The 21918-nt window shown below is 34.8% G+C and overlaps 2 protein-coding genes across 2 annotated transcripts; one reads left to right on the plus strand and one right to left on the minus strand.

Moving 5' to 3' along the window:
- Positions 1 to 700: 700 nt before the first annotated feature.
- zic5 (zic family member 5 (odd-paired homolog, Drosophila)) lies at positions 701 to 6438 on the minus strand. Its single transcript, XM_028801299.2, has 2 exons — positions 4972 to 6438; positions 701 to 2407 (listed from the first exon to the last, which is right to left on the minus strand). Exons 1-2 carry the CDS (start codon positions 6005 to 6007, stop codon positions 1962 to 1964), a joined length of 1482 nt encoding a protein of 493 aa, XP_028657132.1. The 5' UTR covers positions 6008 to 6438; the 3' UTR covers positions 701 to 1961.
- A 5939-nt stretch (positions 6439 to 12377) lies between these two features.
- Positions 12378 to 16289, plus strand: zic2a (zic family member 2 (odd-paired homolog, Drosophila), a). The gene is made up of 3 exons (XM_028799954.2): positions 12378 to 13495; positions 14736 to 14899; positions 15247 to 16289. The coding sequence occupies exons 1-3, from the start codon at positions 12520 to 12522 to the stop codon at positions 15439 to 15441; spliced, it is 1335 nt and encodes a 444-aa protein (XP_028655787.1). The 5' UTR covers positions 12378 to 12519; the 3' UTR covers positions 15442 to 16289.
- Positions 16290 to 21918: the final 5629 nt, after the last annotated feature.

The following is a 21918-nucleotide window of genomic DNA, read 5'->3' on the forward strand; positions in this document are numbered from 1 at the left end:
CATGCCTTGATGGCTTTGTGCTGTCCTGCCTTTCACCAGAGACTTCATTAGAGAGCTATAAGTTTTCCCATTGATTGGCGCCTTCATTTACATGAGTGTTATTCTACTTTGTGTGTTGTTATTTGTCCGACTGCACAGAACAAACGTTTTTCAACTTCACTGCACACCAACACACTCATTCACGACTCGTTATGAAAACGTTCTGCTCAACAACTTTCAGATTACGACTGTCATGTTTCTAATGATCGTGACAGTTACAGGACTTGTGTTTACATATATTCCCACGTTAGTGGCATTTTTATTGCCGTTATATAGTAGAAAACCTTCTGTTGTTTGCATCTCTCTTCGTCTGAACCAAACACCGAACACTTTTTGAAGTTTTCCTTATTGTTTTAAACAACTTTTATATTTGTTGACTGCCCTAAAATATTGAATAAATGTTTTCCTATTTACATATGCAATTTATTATAGTTTAGTCATTATTGATTACGTATAAAAATCTCAGAGATAAGAAAAGCATTAACACACACTACGTACAGAAAATAGACACATTCGTTCAATTCATTCACACATTTGAGTATGTCTTCAGATAAAAAATATATATTTAAAAACATTCAAAAGTGCTCACACAATACTCTAAATTACAACTTTTTTTTTTTTTACAACCTGGGCTGGTGAAACAAGAAGCAGTTTAAATGACTTTAAGGGGCAGATTCAATTTTATTCAAGTTTAACACAAAACCAGTTAAACCACAAAGAATCTTCACAGTCCACAGCTGTCTTTTTCTTCCCAAACCAACAGTACCATGCACTTTTAATATGACTCTTTTAGTTCATTAGATGTACATAGGCATGCGAAAGGAGAGTCTTAATTTAACATTACAAAATTCATTCAAGTAAAAAGAAAAAATATTTATATATATATATATATGTACATACATATATATTCTTTTCCAAACCACAAAAAAACATCACAAAGTTCCACCAAATGAATATTATACCTCTTTGGTGCATCTGTAGGACAATGTTACATCAGCAAATAAATTACGTCTTACCAATAAACAGTAACATTAGGTAATATGTGAACAATGTACAGCCAATCTTATTATATACATATACTGTCATGTAAAGGTTTGATCTCTGAAGAGAAATTCGTACACTTAAGTATATTTAAATTTTGAAACATTTGCATAAAGTTAATTTTCTCCTAACATGATACAATAATTATCCATGTGCCATTGATGGAAAATATATTTTAAAAAGTAATTTTGTTGGGCTTTTTTACATTTCATTGGATATTTTGTCATTTGACATTAAATGGCATACTGAGTAAAATGAAGTGGAAGAGGTCTAACCCAAATACATGGGCAACATCAGTAAAAAAAACTACTGCTTGTTGAGTTTATTTCCTAGCTTGCACTATTATTTCCTTTTACATAACTTTCAGTTGTTTTATAGCAGACATGGATACATATATAAAAAAAAAACCTAGCATTCTCAAACCCGCTTGTTCCATTTCAGTGTTGTGGAGGTGTGTGAGTGTGTGTGTGTGTATGTGGGGTGGAGGTGTACATGTTAACGATGGATCAGAAGGATCTGAATTTCAATATTTAACCATGTGTTCTCAGATAATTTTGTATAACACATTTTCTTTAGCTTAATTAGGAAATTATTAATATTGCACTGCTCAGTTTGATTGTAAGCTGTCTTTGATAGACAACAATAATAGTAAATATGGGAACTGTACACGAAGCTAAACAAAAAGACAAATATTGTCTTTCCATAATTTTTTTCCAGATTATTATCATTATATGGTCCATTACTGTAAATATGTCATAACCCTCATTCTTCACTGGAAGTATTTACTTAAACAACCAATATGGAAATATTCACACATACACACTCATATAAGCACATATTCTCAGAAAGTCACAGACATTTTTTTGTATAAAAAGTCATTATCAAAGCATAGTTCTTGGATCTGTACTCCTATAAGACACTTCATCTTCAGAATCAGATGTTGGTGCTTCAGTAGAAGGGGTGTGAAGGCCAACATGAGTGCCACTGCCCTGGCAAACATACCACTCATTGATATTAGTGACTTGTGGTGAAAGAGTGGTAGATCGACTCCTGGGTGAGTCTGTAGTTGGTGAGATTGGACCTCCATGAGGAAGGGACGAAGGCTGGTATGCAGATGTTGCATTAGCAGAAGGGTGTGGAGGAGACTTGCAGTGAACTTTCATGTGCTTCCTTAAGGAGCTAGGATGAGTGTAAGATTTGTCACAGCCCCTCACCTTGCAGTAATAAGGTTTGTCACTGGTATGGACATGAGAGTGCTTCTTCCTGTCACTGCTGTTGGCAAACTTTCTGTCACAGCCATCAAACTCACATTTAAAAGGCTTCTCTCCTAGAAATGTATACAAAACACTTCAGTTTACTGGATGCATTTATGGTTAATCAACATTTTTGGTTAAAGGGGGAAAAGGAAGAAATACAAATAAAAACAATTTAAGCATGCAGTTAATGGGGTGGGGTGTAGCATAAAAATCCAATAAAACAATTATTTGAGAAAAATACACGCAGAGTTTCATTGACATTACATTGCATTTCAAAGTAACATTTCACAGTTGACTCTGCCTTACATATTTTTTAATAGTAGCATTAGTTGAATACACTTTTTCATTGGCCAAAGCCAAGTTTAGTTTACAAAACTTTCTAAAGAAGGAGTAAAACGAGAAATAACATTTTGTGTCTTTCTTCTACATGTATAAATTGTCTTGCAGAAATTTGCTTTCATTCTTTTTCTTTGTAAATGCAGGCAATGGCCCTCTACTGATCCATGTATAAACAAAGTGTACTTTGCACTGTATAAATAACTTTAATCAGGCACAAACAGAATAGAAACAATATGAGTTCCATATCTAAAAGTTGTTCATTTTATTTCTATTTGTTCGCGTTGGAATCCTTAATTTTGTAAGTATCTTTTAAAGAACAACATATCTTATCTTATGTAGTCACATTCACTTTATGTGTTTAAAGCACATCTCATTTCATTTTAATTTTAAGACGGCCTACAGTTAGAACTTTATACATATACAGCATGCATTTCCGTCGTTTATTTATCTGCATTTAAAAAGGTCGAGTTGTATTATGATTTATCGACAATCTCACATGGGTCAGATGAGGGGTTAAATTTTACCTATTACCCATGTCCATCATTTATCTTAACTCAATGACAAAGGATTGTGCCGTCAGGCAAAACGCAGTAAGCAGTCAGTTCAGAAAATAAAAAAAAAATGTAAATGATGGGAACAGATTTATGTCAAGCTACCCCACCTTTGATGTAAAAAAATTCAGGAAACACTCAAAACAGTCCCATAGAAACAAAACAAGCAATATTTTACTTCTGCAAATTGTGAATATATGCTTAATTGTATTAAAGAACCTCTCAAATCGAAAAAATAAAACAGTTTCTGTCGATCGAGGGTAACCATTGCTTGACACGAAAAGGTTGTGTTTGAACAGTGTATACTAAGCTGCTGTTACTAAAGTGGCCCAGGCAGTGTGTGTTCTCAGCAAATGGGATTTTGTTTTCTTAACACGAATATATACAACTTGATTTCCTTCATTGGAGTATGGGTTTGCTTAACTAGAGACAAGTTTCAGTGATCGGGTTGCTTTAGATGTATTCAAACCTTCGCAAAAAAAAAAAAAAAAAAAAAAAAATATATATATATATATATATATATAAACACCCTCTATTTTCTGGTTAAAAGGATTTCGGCATAAAAATAAAAAAACAAGCCCGATTTAAGTGCGTTTATTCTGTATTTAACTACTTTTATATCAACTGAATTCCTTTGAGGATAACTGTTTCCGGGCATGTAAATCACTTAATTGGCCTACTCTCAACCGTTCAATCTGCCAAAGATAGTAATTTAAATTAATGGTAGTACAAACCAAAGGTTTATCAGCTTCTAAATGTACGCTTGTCAATAAAAACATCACACACGTTAAAATGTATTTAGAATACTAACTAAATTTTTACAAAATATATCTTATGTGTTGTGCACACAACACCTCTTAAATAATATCAATAATCTAAGGACATTATTTTATTATTTCTACATTAGCTTAAGAAAGTGAAAGATGTCCGAGACTCACTATTTATTTATTTATTTCCTACTTGTCAGGTTCGCTGGTTGTTTCTCAAATTTTGCTTGCGAGCAAATAATAAGCAATGCAAAAAAAATCTACTGAATTATAAATGACATGTATGTTTTTTTAATACTTGTTTAAACTTGGGTCGTCTGAATCGTGATTTTGCTGGAAACGAATAGAAAGTGACGCTCTGAAAGCGTTTAACTTTGTGCGTTGAGTGCGTACATTCTGCCCACAAACAATGCCCTTTTCACTTCTATGAATAACTGTATTTCAGAAAGTGCACTCGGTATAAGTTGAAAAACATTTTTATTTCCTCACGCCTATCTGTTTACTTCCACGTGGATTATTATTTCCTGAAGGACGTCAGTTTTGACAGACTATCCAAGGTATTTGCTAATACGTGCTATAAAGAGACAAAAACGTTTAGAGGCATTCTGTGGAGCTATATGTCCGAACAATTCCAGGACAACAATGTTTAGCCAGCGATTAAGTAAAATAGGACATTATTTTGAAGAATAAAACAAATACGCATATTATCTTTATGTAATTTTTATGTCTGAATGTCTTATGTTTTTACCGATCTTACAAAACACATCAGGTATTTAATTCGCGATCGATATTCTTTACTGTCCTCTTTAATTGTCCAGGACAGAATAACTATCTTGTCCCTTTCTCAATAAATGCACTAAAAGCCGTTATTGTGATAAGTGATCTCTACAAACAGAGCTATGATGCAATTAGGCCTCGTCTCGTGTTGTACAAACTGACTCGACTGCAATTGTTGTTATCCGGAGAGGAGATACAGACCTGTGTGTGTCCTTTTGTGAATCTTCAGATTTTCTGAGCGAGCGAACACTTTGCCACATCCTGGGAAAGGACACGGAAAAGGCTTTTCTCCAGTGTGAACTCGTATATGATTGATCAGTTTGTATTTTGCTTTGAAAGCTTTTCCGTCTCTTGGACAGTCCTCCCAAAAGCAAACATGACTGCTCTGTTCAGGTCCCCCGACGTGCTCCACCGTGACATGGTTAACCAGCTCGTGCATGGTGCTGAAAGTTTTCGAGCAAGGCTTCTTTGAAGTTTGCTCTTGGTCAATCCATTTGCAGATTAACTCCTGCTTGATGGGCTGCCTCATGTACCTCAAAAACGCCCCCGCGGCTCCGTGAGCTGCGGCCGCGATGTTCACATTTAAGTTCATGGAGTTGTAGCCGTGCAGTGTGGACGGTCCATAATGTTCTGGCCTGTGACTGAAGTGTTCAGGCCTGCCATAAATGTCCCCTGCAAGACCCAAGCGCATCTGCCCGTTAAGAGAGTGATGGGCACCTGGGGTGCTTTGCTCGTGAAGTCCGGTAAAAAGAGGATGGGCACCACTCTCCGTGTGGCCGTAAGCACCTGTTGTGGAAATAAACACGCCATGGTGGTGAGGGGAGGCGGAACTATGCTGGTCGCCAAGTGCGTGCATAGTGGAGGCTGAGAGTTCTCTCCTGAGGATGTAGTCCCTGCTGGAAGTGTAGCCTGAGTGGGGGTGAGCCACGGGGAAGCCCACTGTGCTCTGAGGAGAACCAAAAGCTGCCGCTGTCTGGGCTTCGGGGTGGCTTTGCATGGATTGAGATGGACTAAATTTTAGAGTATTAGTCTGAGCCATGTGCTCTGGTCCAAACGGAGTGAGCGCCACTCCCGGGTCGCTGCCCATTTCCCCAGGGTGTAGGTGAGCGTGGTGGGGGTGAGGGTGATGCCCCCCGAGCCCCTGGAAGCCTGTCATATTCTGATGAGGGTGGGTTTGAGTCGCTGCCAGATCCGCTAATCTTAGAACCGGATTCCTCTTGCTCAAAGGGGGCTCCATATCTATATAGCCTTGTCCATCCACGCTCACTCGTGTTGATTTTTCCCACTACACGCCTTCCAAAACATTAATAACTATATGTTTATAACGGTCTATAGAACTTCTTTTGTCCTGCCTCTAACTCCGCTTGTTCCTTTTCCCACTCTGTCCTCAAGCGATTGGCAGAACATACAACAGTTGGAGAACACAGTGGGGAATTGAGTTTAGAAATGGCACTGCAGGCATTGGTCGGCGTCTGCAGACTGACAGCTCGAGCTAAGAAACGATTGGCTGTCTTTCAACGGAGGGACACAGCAGGGATCCGCCCCTCACACGCTTTCTCCCCGCGCTCACCAAAAGTTGTACTGACAAAGTTAGCAGCAAGTCTGTTTACGTGGTGCATTTCTACCGTCACTGTGCACATGGCCATGACTACCCAAGTGCAAATAGTTGATGGAAAAAAGGAAACGTTCGTCGTACTTTGATATTAAACCCACTGAAGTCAATTACTAAATAAACAGCACATTAACCGCACCCCAAATCCACCACATAATTTAACTTTAAACATCAATTATAAGGACAACCGACTTAAGACTCATTTATTTTTATATACTGCTTCTTCACCGGAAAACAGATCTCATTTTGTTTAATGTACGTGTATGTCTATATACAGCGTGAGTAAAAGCCAGATTCTAGAGTATATATAAAAGAGACTATGTACATATAAGGAAAGAAGAAAGATGCTCACTTCATTGTATTAAAGGCTGTGCAATGAATGCATACACGATGATTTATCAGTACAAAACGTTATCGATGCAAAGGCTCATAATATGTATCTATTGAATAATTAATTGTACTACTAACAGCTCGAACAGTTTTAAAAATCGATAAGTATGGGCAAGGATTATGTTCAAATATAAAATTAAAGGCAGCTTTTCAATAAAAAGAAGATAGAATACTACAGTCTAAGTTTAAAAACTGATCATATACAAAATCTTACAAAACAATAAACACCTACGTAATGGTAGACCAAAGCGCATCTAAAATGTCATCCTGAAATAAAATTACTGTATAATAATTAAAATCTTATGATTAAAAAAAAAATTGAGGATAATACGTTCGGATGAATAGACAATTTGTAAATGTCACTTATGTATATCAATGAAGTAAATGAGTTATTTGACCCCCCTGTATTGTAGTTCATATAATGGTGTGTGTTCGCGTATAATATATATATATATATATCATATATAATTTAAATTTAAAAATGCTTTGATGTATAGGTTAAAAAACGAAGGCGCAGTTATTATGCTGTACTTATAAAGCGGCATCCCACAATATTGTTGTCTTTAATATGAATATTTTCGTTTATATTTTTAGCAATAAAAGGCGAAAAATACGTCAATTCGTCTACGGTAGCTATGACCAGTACTCAGTACAAATGTGGTCATTTGTGTGTTTTTTTTAAGAAGAGGATGTTTCTAGAACAAATACTAATCATAACGGATGATAACAATGTTTCAGAAAAAAATAACTATTGAAAAGCACAATTTGCATTATACACCAAAAAATCACAGAGAAACTAAACACATGCTAGATAATTCTGTTTACTGTATTTAAAAATTAATACTACGAATATAACAATGAATAGAAGCATGCTAGTATTAGTCATTCAAAGGAACCTGGAAAGGAAAAAGTCTTAAGTACTTTTGTTGGATAAAAGAAGTTATCCCATTTGAAAATATTGGTTGTATTAGTGTCTTCCTCTCATTCTACGTGTATGACTCAATGCATGAATGCAAGAGGAAAGTTGTAAACCTGAACAACACTACGGCCTTGCTTTATGGTTCGAGTACACGCCTCCTTGTACAATCCGTGTTCAGCACAGCGTGATGCGTATCTGTCATCGATTTAATATGTCTTAATACGTAAAGATCTTTATAATCGATTTAAATTTTCTGAAAGTTGAAAAGAAAAAACAACTTAAACTTCACATTGCACGGTTATATTTCAGTAATTAAAACTTTTTAAAACTATAAATGTTGTGCTAATCGTGAAAAAGTATAATATTTATGTACAGAGAAAAAAATGAACGTTCATAAACGCATTACATTCAGAACTCATGACAAGAAAACTACGTTTCTCGCGAAAACTAAATTCTAATAACAAGTGACGTTTTGGTTAATATATGCCGTAATAACCTGTATTTTATAAGTGACTGGGCAACAATGAAAAGTATGTCCAAAGTACTTCACATATACGAAAGTATTCGCTTTTACCTTTTAAATTTTTAATGAAGGATTGAAGATCTCCTTTATTATCCAACTGCCATTAACGAAAGCTTATCGTACTCTCCCGAGAACTGACCTTCTGTCTCACAATAGCTGTCACATTCTACATTTGCACAACGGTATTATTAAGGCAAACTGCAAAATCGTAATTGATAAAACATATTAAATATGTCAAAGAGAACTATAGTACCGAAATAAATTGAAGTAACAACCGCTACCGTTACTCACAAGCACTGTTTTCATTATGAAGTTCAACTTACAAAACAAACATCAAAAATATAAATTTTACAATCTGTTGTTTTAGGGAGGAAAAAAGTTTAAATTTAACTAAACCTTTTAGTATTACAGTGACGATTTATTGTTCTCGAATTTTGTTTATACTTTATTTCCAAAAAAGGGGGGGGGGGCAGCCTACAATGTAAAAGCGCATTAAGAAACACACAGAGGTATAAATACTGCACATTATGATTAGATTAAACTTAAATCAGTCCAACTTTGAAAATGAGCACATATAAAACTTTTATAAGGATTAGGAAAACCAGAACCAGTATCGGGATTTATAAATGTATAATTAACAATTGTTGAGTTTGGTAAACGAACTAGAGTTTATTTTACGATCATCGGACCTTTGTTAAAATTGACTGAAATTGTTTTTTTTTTAATCACAAAACTAAACGAAAGTAGTATTGTTGAGACGGATATCTCCGATTGCGTTCTCCTATTAAGGATCACTTCAGATAAACCTTCATTTCATAAGAAAAAGGAAAAGATTGTACATATCAGCACAAAAATGTACAGGATCCCCTACACATATTTGGTTAACAATCTTCCGATTCAGTTTTACATTTTGATATCACATTACATTTTTTCACCATAAAGCTATTAGATGATCAGTGTGATTTCTACCACCTATTCGTCAAATCCTACCCTTGAAATTCTTTTATAGATGCTTTAATAAATGTATCATTTAAACTTAAATCACACATAATTTTCAATATCCTTCTTAATAAGTCATTATATGTGTTTAATAATCGGATTATCAAATCAAACGAAAGTGTAACTAATAGTATACGAATTTTAGCCCTCTGTTATTTTAAGGCATTCTTCAAAACCATAAATTTATTTGCAAAAACGATGTATTTTTAGTCATCTGCATCTTCTTTTTCTTTAAAATAAAACAGTGGTATATGTAAATCATTTTAGAACAGATAGTAAACACTTAATGTTATCTAGCTACATTTATCGTGAGAATTAAAACATACAACCTTTAAACGTAGATTTCATAATGCTATGCCGCTTTACGTGGACATAATGTCATTGTTCCTTTTAATATAGGTTACTAGTGACTGCGCTAGCAGACAGATTTTATACCCGCGGTACCGAATAGATTTTTGTCAAAAGTTTGCTTTACCCAAACACTTTGTGCGGCAACATATGTGGTCCTGCGAGGGTCACAGGTCTTTTGCCCTTGAAGTTTCCTAGGTCAAGGGCATCAAAGTAACATGCAAAGCAGTAGCATGTTGATGATCTTGCTGGATTTATGAGTTTGTAAAAGACGATTAATAGTTATTGTATTCTTTCGAATTGTGTAAAAGAAGTAATTAAGACCCAGTTAACCACATTTATTTAACCAAAACTCAACTATAATTTCAGCCGGTGACAGTAAAAATTAATAAACGATAAGTAAATAATGCTGTTTCGAGCATCAGGATACACTGTCGGTGTTTCTCACCTTGAATCATTTTTTCAACAAAGGCATAGATAGATAGATAGATAGATAGATAGATAGATAGATAGATAGATAGATAGATAGATAGATAGATAGATAGATAGATAGATAGATAGATAGATAGATAGATAGATAGATTACATGTAAGCGAGAAATGTAACACGCTTTACCATATTTGAAGACAAGAAGAGGGTTTCTCCATCTGAGGCTGGAAGTATACTGTATTCACATCCTTTAACCTGCCTTTTTTAGAAACCCTGCTACTTTGATTGGTAGTCTGTAGCTTTTTTTTCTGTCTTTTTTCCAAGAAGCCACAGAAACAGGAATTTCTACTACTTGTTAAAACGGCGACTAGCAGTTTCTTTCACTCCATTTTCTTTTTCCATCTAGTGACATAGAGGAAAAGGGTTTTGTGGTTTTCAGGGGGAAGAAAGCACTTGTTAGAGTGGTCGGCAGAAGTGACTTTGAACTTGGATCAGCTCCTATGTTTCCAGCAGAGAGGGTAGAGCACAGTCCTGAAAGAACAGAGGGAGTCCAGAGTTGCAAACATAACAGACAGAAAACATTAAAAAGTAGCGGGTATACAAGAAGAGCAGAAAACAGCGTAAAGGAAAGAACGATATTCCATGAATGGAATCTATACTACCATAGATACAATTATATACTACAACAAATTAAGCCGTTCATACCAGCAATTTACTGCCTTACTGTTCAATATTTTGTCTATGGTGTTAAACGTTCATATTGCTCATTAGCCTAATTTTAATATCATATGATAGTAATATAGAGCAATATTGGTATTTAACATGTTTAATTTAATGTATAATTCTTCTAATGCATACCAGGTAAGTATTATACGTTAAATTAAAATTATGTACATATAGTACGTTTGATTGTATGCACAGTCAGATAGATATTTACAATATTAAGTAACATTTAACAATCAAAATTAAAACATTTCTTTTTATGTTCTTTTTTATGTTATTACATAGTATGTAATCTTTATTAAATGCAATTTATAAGCATACAAATACGAGTTTGTGTGTGACGGCTCGGTGTGCGATATTAATTTAATTAACGGAAATCACTGTTTACAAATGAATATACGCGTGGACTGCTCAAACGCTTGGTTAAAAAAGATAAATGCATGAAAATCCCATCATTAAAATCTGTTTCTATTTCCATAGAACAGAACAACATGGTGTGTTAATAGTTTTTTGATAGCAGCAATTTTATAAGCCGTTTTAGAAAGACGTAAGTTAATTTATAAAGACGGTAAGGGTCGAATAAACAGCACCATAAACTACGACGATTTTTTCCCCCAAAAAGCAATATCGTATATGCTAGAATTTTGTGTTTAATCCTTTAGATACGTTAGTTTTACAATTTATTCATTGCCGCATAGATAGATAGATAGATAGATAGATAGATAGATAGATAGATAGATAGATAGATAGATAGATAGATAGATAGATAGATAGATATTAAACACACACTCATACGCTTGTTTAAATTTATTTTAATAAAAAAGTGTTTCTCTTTAATAAACCCAAATTCTATTTTAAAATCAGACCACTTAAAATGTATACTTAAACATATCACACTTTTAATTAACAACACTTACTAAGGGAATAAAAGCGCGTAAGAAAAATGACCAGCGATTTACAGCATTGTATGTTATCGTACACATTTACAATTACTATTAAACCGCGTGTACAATATATGACCAACACAGACGCCAAAAATATAGTTTAGATTTTAATTTTAGTTTTAACCATTGATTTGGAAAAGTGTCCTTGAAAGGCTTTAAAATCCGATTTGAAACGATCTAGATCGGTTGTATTTTCCCCAAATAAATCCCCTACCCCAAAAAAGTAGGCGGTAATAATAAGTGGAAAATGGCGTATGAAGCCTAGTTGGCGAGTGAATACCTGGGATTGGAGGGGTACCTGGGATTGATGAGACTAACTAGCCAATAGGAGCTGGACATAAGAATGACCGGGTTCCAGTTAAAGGGGGCGTTAGAGGAGGTACTGTCAGTTCACTCAGAAAGAGACTCTCAGAAATAAACAGAGACAAGGAGGAGAAATAAACACTAGTATCCGAAAACAAGTCCAGATGCGACGAGGAACCTCTCTCTAAAACTGGAACGTTTTACAAGAAAATTCTTGATTTTTGCAGAACGATTTTAAAGAAAAGAACAGACAATGATTTCACGGGCTTTCGGAGTTGCAACTTCACTGTGCGAATGAATTATTCAGCTTCCAAAAAGAGCAGAGGCAATTAATATGATATAAACGAAGATCAGACTGACTCTCATGAGCTAAATGTGTTACTTTGTGAATTTCGAAGACAGTATACATAGGTAATTATTTACAGTATTCTTTTTGCTTCTTTTTGGGTTCTAGAATTTTGAAGTTGTTCAGTCTACACATTGAAAGACTTCTGGTAGTGGTTGATCGTGAGATAGACTGGGAAGAAAAGACGCCAGGGAGCATCATAACAGAGAAAGCATGTTGTTGGACGCTGGTCACCAGTTTCCCGGCTTAGGAGTTGGCTCTTTTGCCAGGCATCACTCAGCAAGCGAAATGCAGGACAGAGACCTGAGTTTAGCGCAAAACAGCTTCGTCGACTCAGCGCACATGGGGGCATTTAAGTTGAACCACGATCTTTCTCCAGGACAGAGCTCGGCTTTTACGTCTCAAGCTCCAAGTTATCCAGCGGCTGCTTTGGGTGCGCATGCAGCACATGTTACCTCTTACACGAGTTCGCCTTTCAACTCTACCAGGGACTTTCTTTTTCGCAGTCGCGGCTTCGGAGACTCCTCTCCGGCCAGCAGCCAGCACACAATATTCGGCCCCACAGCAGGGTCTCTGCATCATTCCCATACAGACACTCAAGGCCATATATTATTTCCCGGGATCCACGATCAGCACGGGTCCCATGGTTCTCCTAACGTCTTGAACGGACAAATGCGAATTGGACTACCGGGTGAAGTTTTCGGGCGATCGGATCAATATCATCAGGTCTCGAGTCCAAGGACCGATCCGTATTCAGCAGCCCAACTGCACAACCAATATGGGTCCATGAATATGAATATGGGTATGAATATGGCAGCCCATCACCACCACCCTGGTGCATTTTTCAGGTATATGAGGCAACAGTGCATCAAGCAAGAGCTCATCTGCAAGTGGATCGACCCCGAACAGCTCAGCAACCCGAAGAAGAGTTGCAATAAAACTTTCAGTACCATGCATGAGCTTGTCACCCACGTCTCTGTCGAGCATGTCGGGGGACCAGAGCAGACAACCCACGTATGTTTTTGGGAAGAGTGCGCCAGAGAAAGCAAACCGTTTAAAGCCAAATACAAACTGGTAAATCACATTCGGGTTCATACTGGAGAAAAGCCCTTCCCATGTCCTTTTCCTGGATGCGGAAAGGTTTTCGCCCGATCGGAAAACTTAAAGATTCACAAGCGAACCCACACAGGTAAGATTTAGCATTTGTGTTAACATTAGTGGTGGGGATATTGTTACTATTACTAGTAAGATCTACCTAATCGTTTCACTTCATCCGTCTGTATTCTTTTTCATTCCCCGCGCGGCTTATATTAAAAGTGTCGCGGCTTGTGGTGTATAGTAATTGGTTGTCTTTTTCTTACTCACATTTTATTTGAAGGCGTTTAAAAATAAAATAGATTCAGGATGAAAATGGACGCTGATGGGTTATTTTTATTAAAAGGGTAAACTAATCTATAATCTGGGAAGTTATATTTAATTGCAAATCGTTCATTTAAAATAACGTTTATGTTAGTTAAGCATACATCAATCATTTTAGCAACAGTTACAAAAACATTCAGGAGTATTTGGTCGGCTTGTATTTTATAAAGGCTGGTCAAATGAATACGAGGAATTATTTTCATGGGAGACTAAGAAAGAAAAATTCCCAATTATCATTAATCCAAATAGGAATCTAACGTCCACGCTTTTGTTTATATATATATGTTTCATTTATAAATTTGTTAGAAAAAAAGCAATTTTAGATATATTTTCTTTTTAGGACTAAAAAATAAACTAAAGAGCTTTTCGGTTTCTTCGCACTTTAGGGTCCTCGGAGGTGCCAGACGAGCCATTAACAACATTTTAAAATGGATAGGTCTATTTGCTCAGTTCAATTATTCTGTTCGGTATGACTGTTTTAAAACAACGTAGGTGCTAATGTTGTTACATTGTCCTGTATAAATGACGAATCGCGCATTTTCAGGAATGGGGGAAGTCGATTTATCGCGCTAATGAAACAAAGCCCGTAATGATAAAGAGCGTGCATTTTTTATTTATCAATTAGACACATTTAATTTATCGGTTTACTGATAATTAGCAGTGTTTAAAGTTTTACCGAACTGCGCTTTTCACCGTTGCATTTTTCCAGTGCTACGTCGATAAAAAAAAATCTGGCTGCTTTAGTTACTTTGAACATTCGAGTTTTGCGAGTTTATTTAATGGCCCTCTGTGCTGATGAAGTTGGCGGGAAATTTCATTAATATCATTTCAGATCTAATTATTATTTAAAATTTATTTACTACACTGGTCTGTTTATTGTGTGAGTTTTCACTCGTTTGAAAACTGTGTTAATTTTCAACATGTGGCCATTGCCTTTTAATAAAGTGTCTACAATTGAGGATTTGGGGTGTTTCTTAATTGTTTTGCCTGATTTCCTTTTTTTCGACTAGGTGAAAAGCCTTTCCAGTGCGAATTTGAAGGCTGCGATAGACGATTCGCAAACAGCAGCGACAGGAAGAAACACATGCACGTCCATACTTCAGACAAACCATATCTGTGTAAAATGTGCGATAAGTCTTACACCCATCCAAGCTCCTTAAGAAAACATATGAAGGTAAGTAGCTGCTAGTCTTCTTATGAGAATAAGATACTTGTATCTGTACAAATACGTGTTGTTAAATGAATCAAGTTACCTCACGTCGAAATGTTTGAACAATAAGAATTTTAACAATGACATTACCATAGGTTCATGTACAAAGGCACATTAATTTGTGTTTAGGAAGTAAGTCATTAAAAAATAAAATCGAGGTATGCGCAGAAAGTTGAAAATTACAGATATGCCTCGTAGAATATGTGTAGGAAAGCCTCACACATTATTTGTATCATATGTGCGTACACATACACTCTTGGCTATTTTGCAGTTATACATGAGTGCTAACAATTTTGGTCTCGTCTCCTCAGGTCCACGAATCTTCTCCTCAAGGCTCAGAGTCCTCGCCTGCAGGCAGCTCTGGTTACGAATCCTCGACACCCCCAGGCCTAGTCTCCCCATCTACAGAAACTCAAACCAACACAAATCTTTCACCAGCTTCAGCAGTGCACAGTAACAATGGTCACACCGGCCTATCTTCAAATTTCAGTGAATGGTACGTCTAAATGGGGCAGACTCTTAAAATGAGATTTCCGTTTTCCAAGACTTTTATTAGACAATAAACTGAACAGTTCATGAAGAGATGGAAAATAACGATATCTGGACGCTCGAGAAACAATGCGACTGAAATGGTGAAAAATTGTATGCGAATAGCTAAAAGATAAATCCGAGGAAAACATCTACTGGGAATCAAGGCAAATTTGTAAATGAAGAACTTTTAATTTCCAGTATGGTTGTAATGGACTGTTGATTTTGGTGTATCGATGTTCCTTCAATGGTAGCTATTCTTTAACTGGACTCTTAAAGTAGTGCACATACCCTAAAAGAAAATATTATTTCTTTTGTATTATGATGTTAAATATTGTGGTTCAGTTTAAAGGCAAATTGATTGTAAGCAGCGCAGATATTAACTGGAAACAGTGCCAAAGTTAACGCATTTAACTCAGACACACAGTACTTGCTTGTGAATGTATATTTTTTGTTAGCTGGATTTAACTTGTGGTTGTGTGTGCTTTGCCAGTCCGAATTGTGAACACTTGTCGGAGGACTGTGGGAGAAGTAAACGTTGTGTCGTTTAAATTTCTGTATCTCAGCCCTTTTTTGTAAATAACCGTTGCCATATTTATCCACTTATAATTAAATTATGGTATTTACTTGCTACAGATGAAACAATATTTATAAAACGTTTCTTAACTATAAATATGTACAATTGTGATTTAAACTCGAACTGTTATGCTTTTTTTTTTAATTTTTCAAAGTTTAAATCGTGTTTTCATCATTTCATGTGTTGAGTTTTCAGAGTTTTACTGCTTACAGAAATATAATAAAATGTGTTGCAAGTGTTTTTGTTATAGTTGCTTGTTCGTTGTAAACTTTTTTGAATACGTGTTGTTTCCAATTATGTGTTATCACGATTCAAATTTCATACCATTTTTTTCTTTCACATTAAATTGTGGAATTGTACATATTAGATTTAATTTCAAAACCTTTCACAACCACTGGAAATATGGTCCTAACGTATAGTTTGTTTCTAAAAAACCTTTATATAATAAATCACATTCACGAATCACTAACATTTAAGGGAATCATATTACCTGAGAAAAATCAATATAAAGATATCGCTATCGTTTCGTTATGTTATAGTTTTGGGGTTTTGAAGGCTGAAAGACAGTGAATAAGCCAGAGGAGAATGATCTGTTTCGATTTCAGACAATAAAATGACAAATACGTAATGACATTGAACAAATATTTATCACGCATTTGGGCGTCAAGTCACAAATGTAAATATCGTATTTCCAAGCAATATATGCATACTCGTACAGACCTTATTGAACTTATCTAAAAATAGATTAATAAAACGGCATCAGGTATTTTCTCTCAAGAAAGGCATGATTTTACGTTATTTAAATATCGTCACGGTATCTACCGAAAAAATGCCTGGAGGACTGAGAAAGACTCTTAGCGCCCTGTCGTGGTTAAACAGGGCAGGGTGTATTTCTTCAACCAAACCAGTGTGCTTTCTCTGCTCAGTTCAGAAATAAAACACGTGCTTCGTAATATCAGCAAAAAAGATTTAAATGAACGAAGTTTCCTTACACAACTGAATATTTTAATTGGGGAAAAATAGCTAGCTTTTACATGGACCACTTCCTTAATGCAAACCCTAACGACTTACATACGTGATATCTGACAAACTACCTCTTTCCTATATATATATATATATATATATATATATATATATATATATATATATATATATATATATATGTGTGTGTGTGTGTGTGTGTGTGTGCGCTTTATTTCTTTTAGCATTTGTGAAACAAAAATTGGTGTCCACATGCTTTTGCATTTTCCTGAGTGGCTTTTAGGAAGTTGTGAAAACAATAACACACCCTCTGCCAGAATAAGTGTGTTAAAGTACAGTACAATCCCTGGATTCTTTGTTCACTTTCCAGCCGAAGATTCAAAAGGGAAATGTCCTACGTTTTCAGCACATTAAGTTGTGGTGAACTAAATGTCAGGTTGGCGGAAGGACATTCAATTTAGGATACTAGTACTAAACCATAAACATAACAGTGATGAGTGAACTGAGCAAATCAGTCGATCTTGAACTTGACCATGCTAGGGACACGAATTGCGAATTTGTCTTTCTCATCACTGAGTTCATTTACTGCATGCTGCATTTTTAAAGCAACTGACGCAGTTTAAATAAGTACACAAGACTTAACATATTATAACTTGAAGCTGAAACAGTGCGTCGCAACTCTTCTTACAACATTTAACCATCAGGCTTGGCCTACTGAAGATGGAGGCGAATAAAAGATTAATCAACTCGATACGCTGTTCAACTGTTGTAATATTTTTCAAAAGACTTCATTGGATTTAGGCTTTTTATTTCAGATTATACAGGTTTGACAATTATTAATTACCAAGTAAAAGTCAAAGTACGTTTGTGTTTGCTAAGAAACACGTAAATGCTAAACTATTTGTTGGTCAGTCTTCGCTAACCTTTAAAATAGAGATTCCGCAATGCAATCTTACTTTATAAGAGAACTTTCAGAAGTAAACCGAATGGGATAGCAGGGATAGAAACGATGACAACATTGAAGAACCCAACTTACCGTCATCAAAGGATAGAATCGTCGCTGTTAAATGTCAATTCTTGGATAACTTGCCGTTTACGTAAGAACTGGAGGAAATACATTTCGCTAGTCAGTACATCACTTCTGTACTCGACGATTCTAAAATGAAGTACAATTGCAATATTTCAGAATATTTTCTTTCCTGAAGCTTCTTATGCTGAAAAGCTATATGTCGTTTCAGTTCCTGTTGAAATGTGATTACAAAAGAGAAAATAAATAAATAAATAAATCTCATGGCGCACGTTGTTTTTTTCTAACGCTATCACCTGGCTGTGCCCTTAGTCTCAATTAAACAATGGTCTGTACATTTACATCTCTTGCGAATCTCATTTTACACAGAGTTGAATTTAAAGAAATATAAATTTCACCTATTATTAATGAATGTTATTTCTACAGTTGGACGAAATAGTCAATCACTAATGGAAAAATGACTATACTTGCATTCTAACATTCAGTTAGTGAATGATATAATAAACTTATACGCATGCACTTGATATTGCTAAAGAACTCATTTTAGATGAAATAATGTAATCTTTCTCCTTTCAGTCTTCGTTCATTTTAACTGTGGCCTTTCACTGCCGAGTTGTCTGTCAGTGCACGAAACTTTTTAAGCTTGTGTCCGTCTGATAGTGCAGGAGATTGTTTGGCCTGCATGTTAGGATGGAAATTATGTGACCTGTGAAAAGAGAGTGAAAGGTCAGCACCATGCAGTGCCTAGATGCCTGTTCATTCCTGGCACATGCTGTTATGATATTGATCCATCAAGCAAGATAAACATAAAAAGCAGAGCCGTTTGTCATGAATACCAATTAGAATTGGTTCTGGATAGTAATTATGAAGACCTTTTTGGGTTAACATTTATTTAAATCTTGAGCATTTTCATTTATTCATACAACTTGGTATAAACTTTTGAGAGTGACTCTTGTAAGTACCGTAACTGGTTTCCTTACAATTACCGAAAGCGTATCAATAGCAACACAATACCAGTACAGTCTCGTAGAGTTCTGCAAAAAATGTGTCCAGTCTGAAACCTTGACGTTTTTGTAAGTTCTTACGCTTGGTTTCATAAATTTGCATAATTATTAACCGTGCAAAAAACGTTTTTCGTCTTCTTTTGCTGCATTATGTTATGAGTAGTTACTTTTTTTTAAATAAAAAATTCATCACTGATATAAAACGAAACATGTTCACATCGACTATAAATATTCAGGAGAAAACAGCACTTGATACATGTTGGTGTAAAACTAATTTCATACTCATATAAATTTAGACATACGTCTCTTTTTTATTGGGACCCGATTTAATTTCATTTTAGCTCGTGATAAACGTATCATTCAGCAAACAGACTGGTCACAGTTAATAACTTTTGTAGATTTACTTCTCGAGACTGATTTATTGTCTGGGTACGTTTAAGGATGCATAGTTTATGGCTTGAATTATGAGGGTAGGTACCATAACACTTGACACTATAACCTTTTCTTTTTTACCTGCAGCTGAGGGTCTCACTTCTAATCTCCACAGTATTGTTCTGCATTATTTTATGGAATGTTTTCTAGCTTCGAGCGTTCTACTCTTACTACAGTAACAATAAAAATGTCAACAAAAAACAAACAAAAAGCTAAGTGAATTAATTACGTAACTACTTAAAAAAAGACTTGAAACTCATGCTAATTACACTTTGAAAACGGGTAAAATAGTGTTTCTTACTGTCGTATGATAAAACAACGTGTCATAAAGAACAAAATTATAAATATACGTGCAATAATGTCACAAACGAATAATAAATTTTGATTCTTATAGTAATGTCTATGGCGATAAATACAAGCCATTTTAAAATTTAGTTGTTCGCGATTAAGCTATTAAAAAACTAACTGAAAAACAGTTACATGTACAATTGACTGAATCAGTATGCGTTTATTTTATGATTTAACAAGACGAGTACAAACTCACATATGTTACAAAACACTTAAAAGTTCAAAGAAATACCGTTATTCTTTTTTGCACCCCGCACAAACATAAAGGAGGACTCGTCGTCTTTGGATGGTCTTGGGATTATTTGAAAGTTTGCATTTTGTATTAAAATAGTTCGTAGTTGGACTTCATGAATTGTTTGTTTCGTCGTTTCAGCTTAAGCACGTATGCAGGTTGCTTAAGTATTACGAAATAATCTAATCGTAGTAATTAGGAAATATTTTGAAAGTCTTCTGATTATTATCAGAATATATATATTACCCCACAGAGTCTTTGTTTAAATAAAATATTGATTATCAAAAAATGTTACAATAATTTTGCTTTATGATAACTAGAAAAAAAAAATCCAAATAATCCAAATAGGTTGAAAAGACCCGTGCCTATCAAAAATGCTCGAAATTTTATAAAGACTTGAGTACGTTAATTAATGAACTACTCTAGTATACCTCATTTAAATGAATTATATAATGAAAGCTGAGCCATGACGTACATATTATTGTTGAATTAACTTTTACATTATATAAAAAATAATAAAAAAACTGAAATCTGTTTTCTTTTCTTACTCATTATTATTAACTAGCATCATTCCAAACACAGGTCTTGGCTTCACCTTTGACTTAAATGGGAATTCTGTATTAAAATGTTCGGATATCATTTTATTAAAACCCGAATATGCTTGATAATGAAGAATGTTCGAGAATACTGTGATTTGATTATTACTAAAAACAATTTCTACGGAAGATAAAGATATTCGTTTAACTTTGACTAGTCATGTCATGCTCTGATGAGTAGGTGTATTTTATGGATACTTTTTAGTTAATGAAATCTATAAAGTTTGCAAAGGATTGCTGAATTCAATTTAACTTATTATAGACGTCTACAAAACCTTTATCAAAACACAGTTTTGCGTTAAATAAATACAAACTATTCCGTTGAAGTCTCAAAAGACATGAGGAACGTTAAAGCTGAACCTAACTCAAGAAGCGTTGGTTTCTGTGCTACGAAATACAGTTTATTCGTGTATGTCACAGCAGAAATTAGTCCAGGCTTTGGAATTAAATAAAAGAAAAAAAAAATCAGAAGACTTTAATGAAACGTTCAAGCATGTCTATTTGAAAATATTATTGGACAAAAAGGTTACAAAGACAGCAAGACACTTATTTGAAATGCAATTGTACATTGAATAATGACACTTTAGGATCCCCTCTTATCGAAGGTAGAAATCTCCTTTGAAGAATTAAACGATAATATGGAGGAAAGTTATAACCAGTTAATCACAATGGAAGAAGAATGTTAAGGGAATACACTGGAATCTCCAAGCTCTCTACGATTGATCACTTAGACAAACATGTATTTTATCATTAATACCATATATGATCAGATATGTATATATTACAAATCTTGCAATCCTCATGGACACTTTTTCAAAGGTACAGAAAATGTAACTTTATTTTTTCATATCTAAAGGGAATAATATCTTACGAAAATAATGCACATTTAATTGCATATCTTTTGCACAATGCTTTAAAGAAGATACTTTGTCCAAATTTCATTATCCGAGAATAATCTAAAGCTACCATGAATGAAAAATTAAGTTTTAATGATTGTTTCATGTATTATTAGAAGTATTGCTACGTTTTAATTTGAAGCACCCATGACTGAATATTCAGTGTGCTGAAATAACAAAAATATGTTTGGCTAATTATCTTAGAACAGAGATAAATAAAAAGCAAAACAAAACAAAATAAAATAAAAAATTGTTCAACTGAAAATAGGAAAGCATTCATGACTATAATAAATAAAGGCTTGGAATAAGTTAACTTTTTTAGTTGTGCATGTTCGTCCTACAGTTCATCCTAATCAGTATTC

The sequence above is a fragment of the Erpetoichthys calabaricus genome, chromosome 4 (genome assembly GCF_900747795.2).
Source record: "Erpetoichthys calabaricus chromosome 4, fErpCal1.3, whole genome shotgun sequence".
NCBI lineage: Eukaryota > Metazoa > Chordata > Cladistia > Polypteriformes > Polypteridae > Erpetoichthys > Erpetoichthys calabaricus.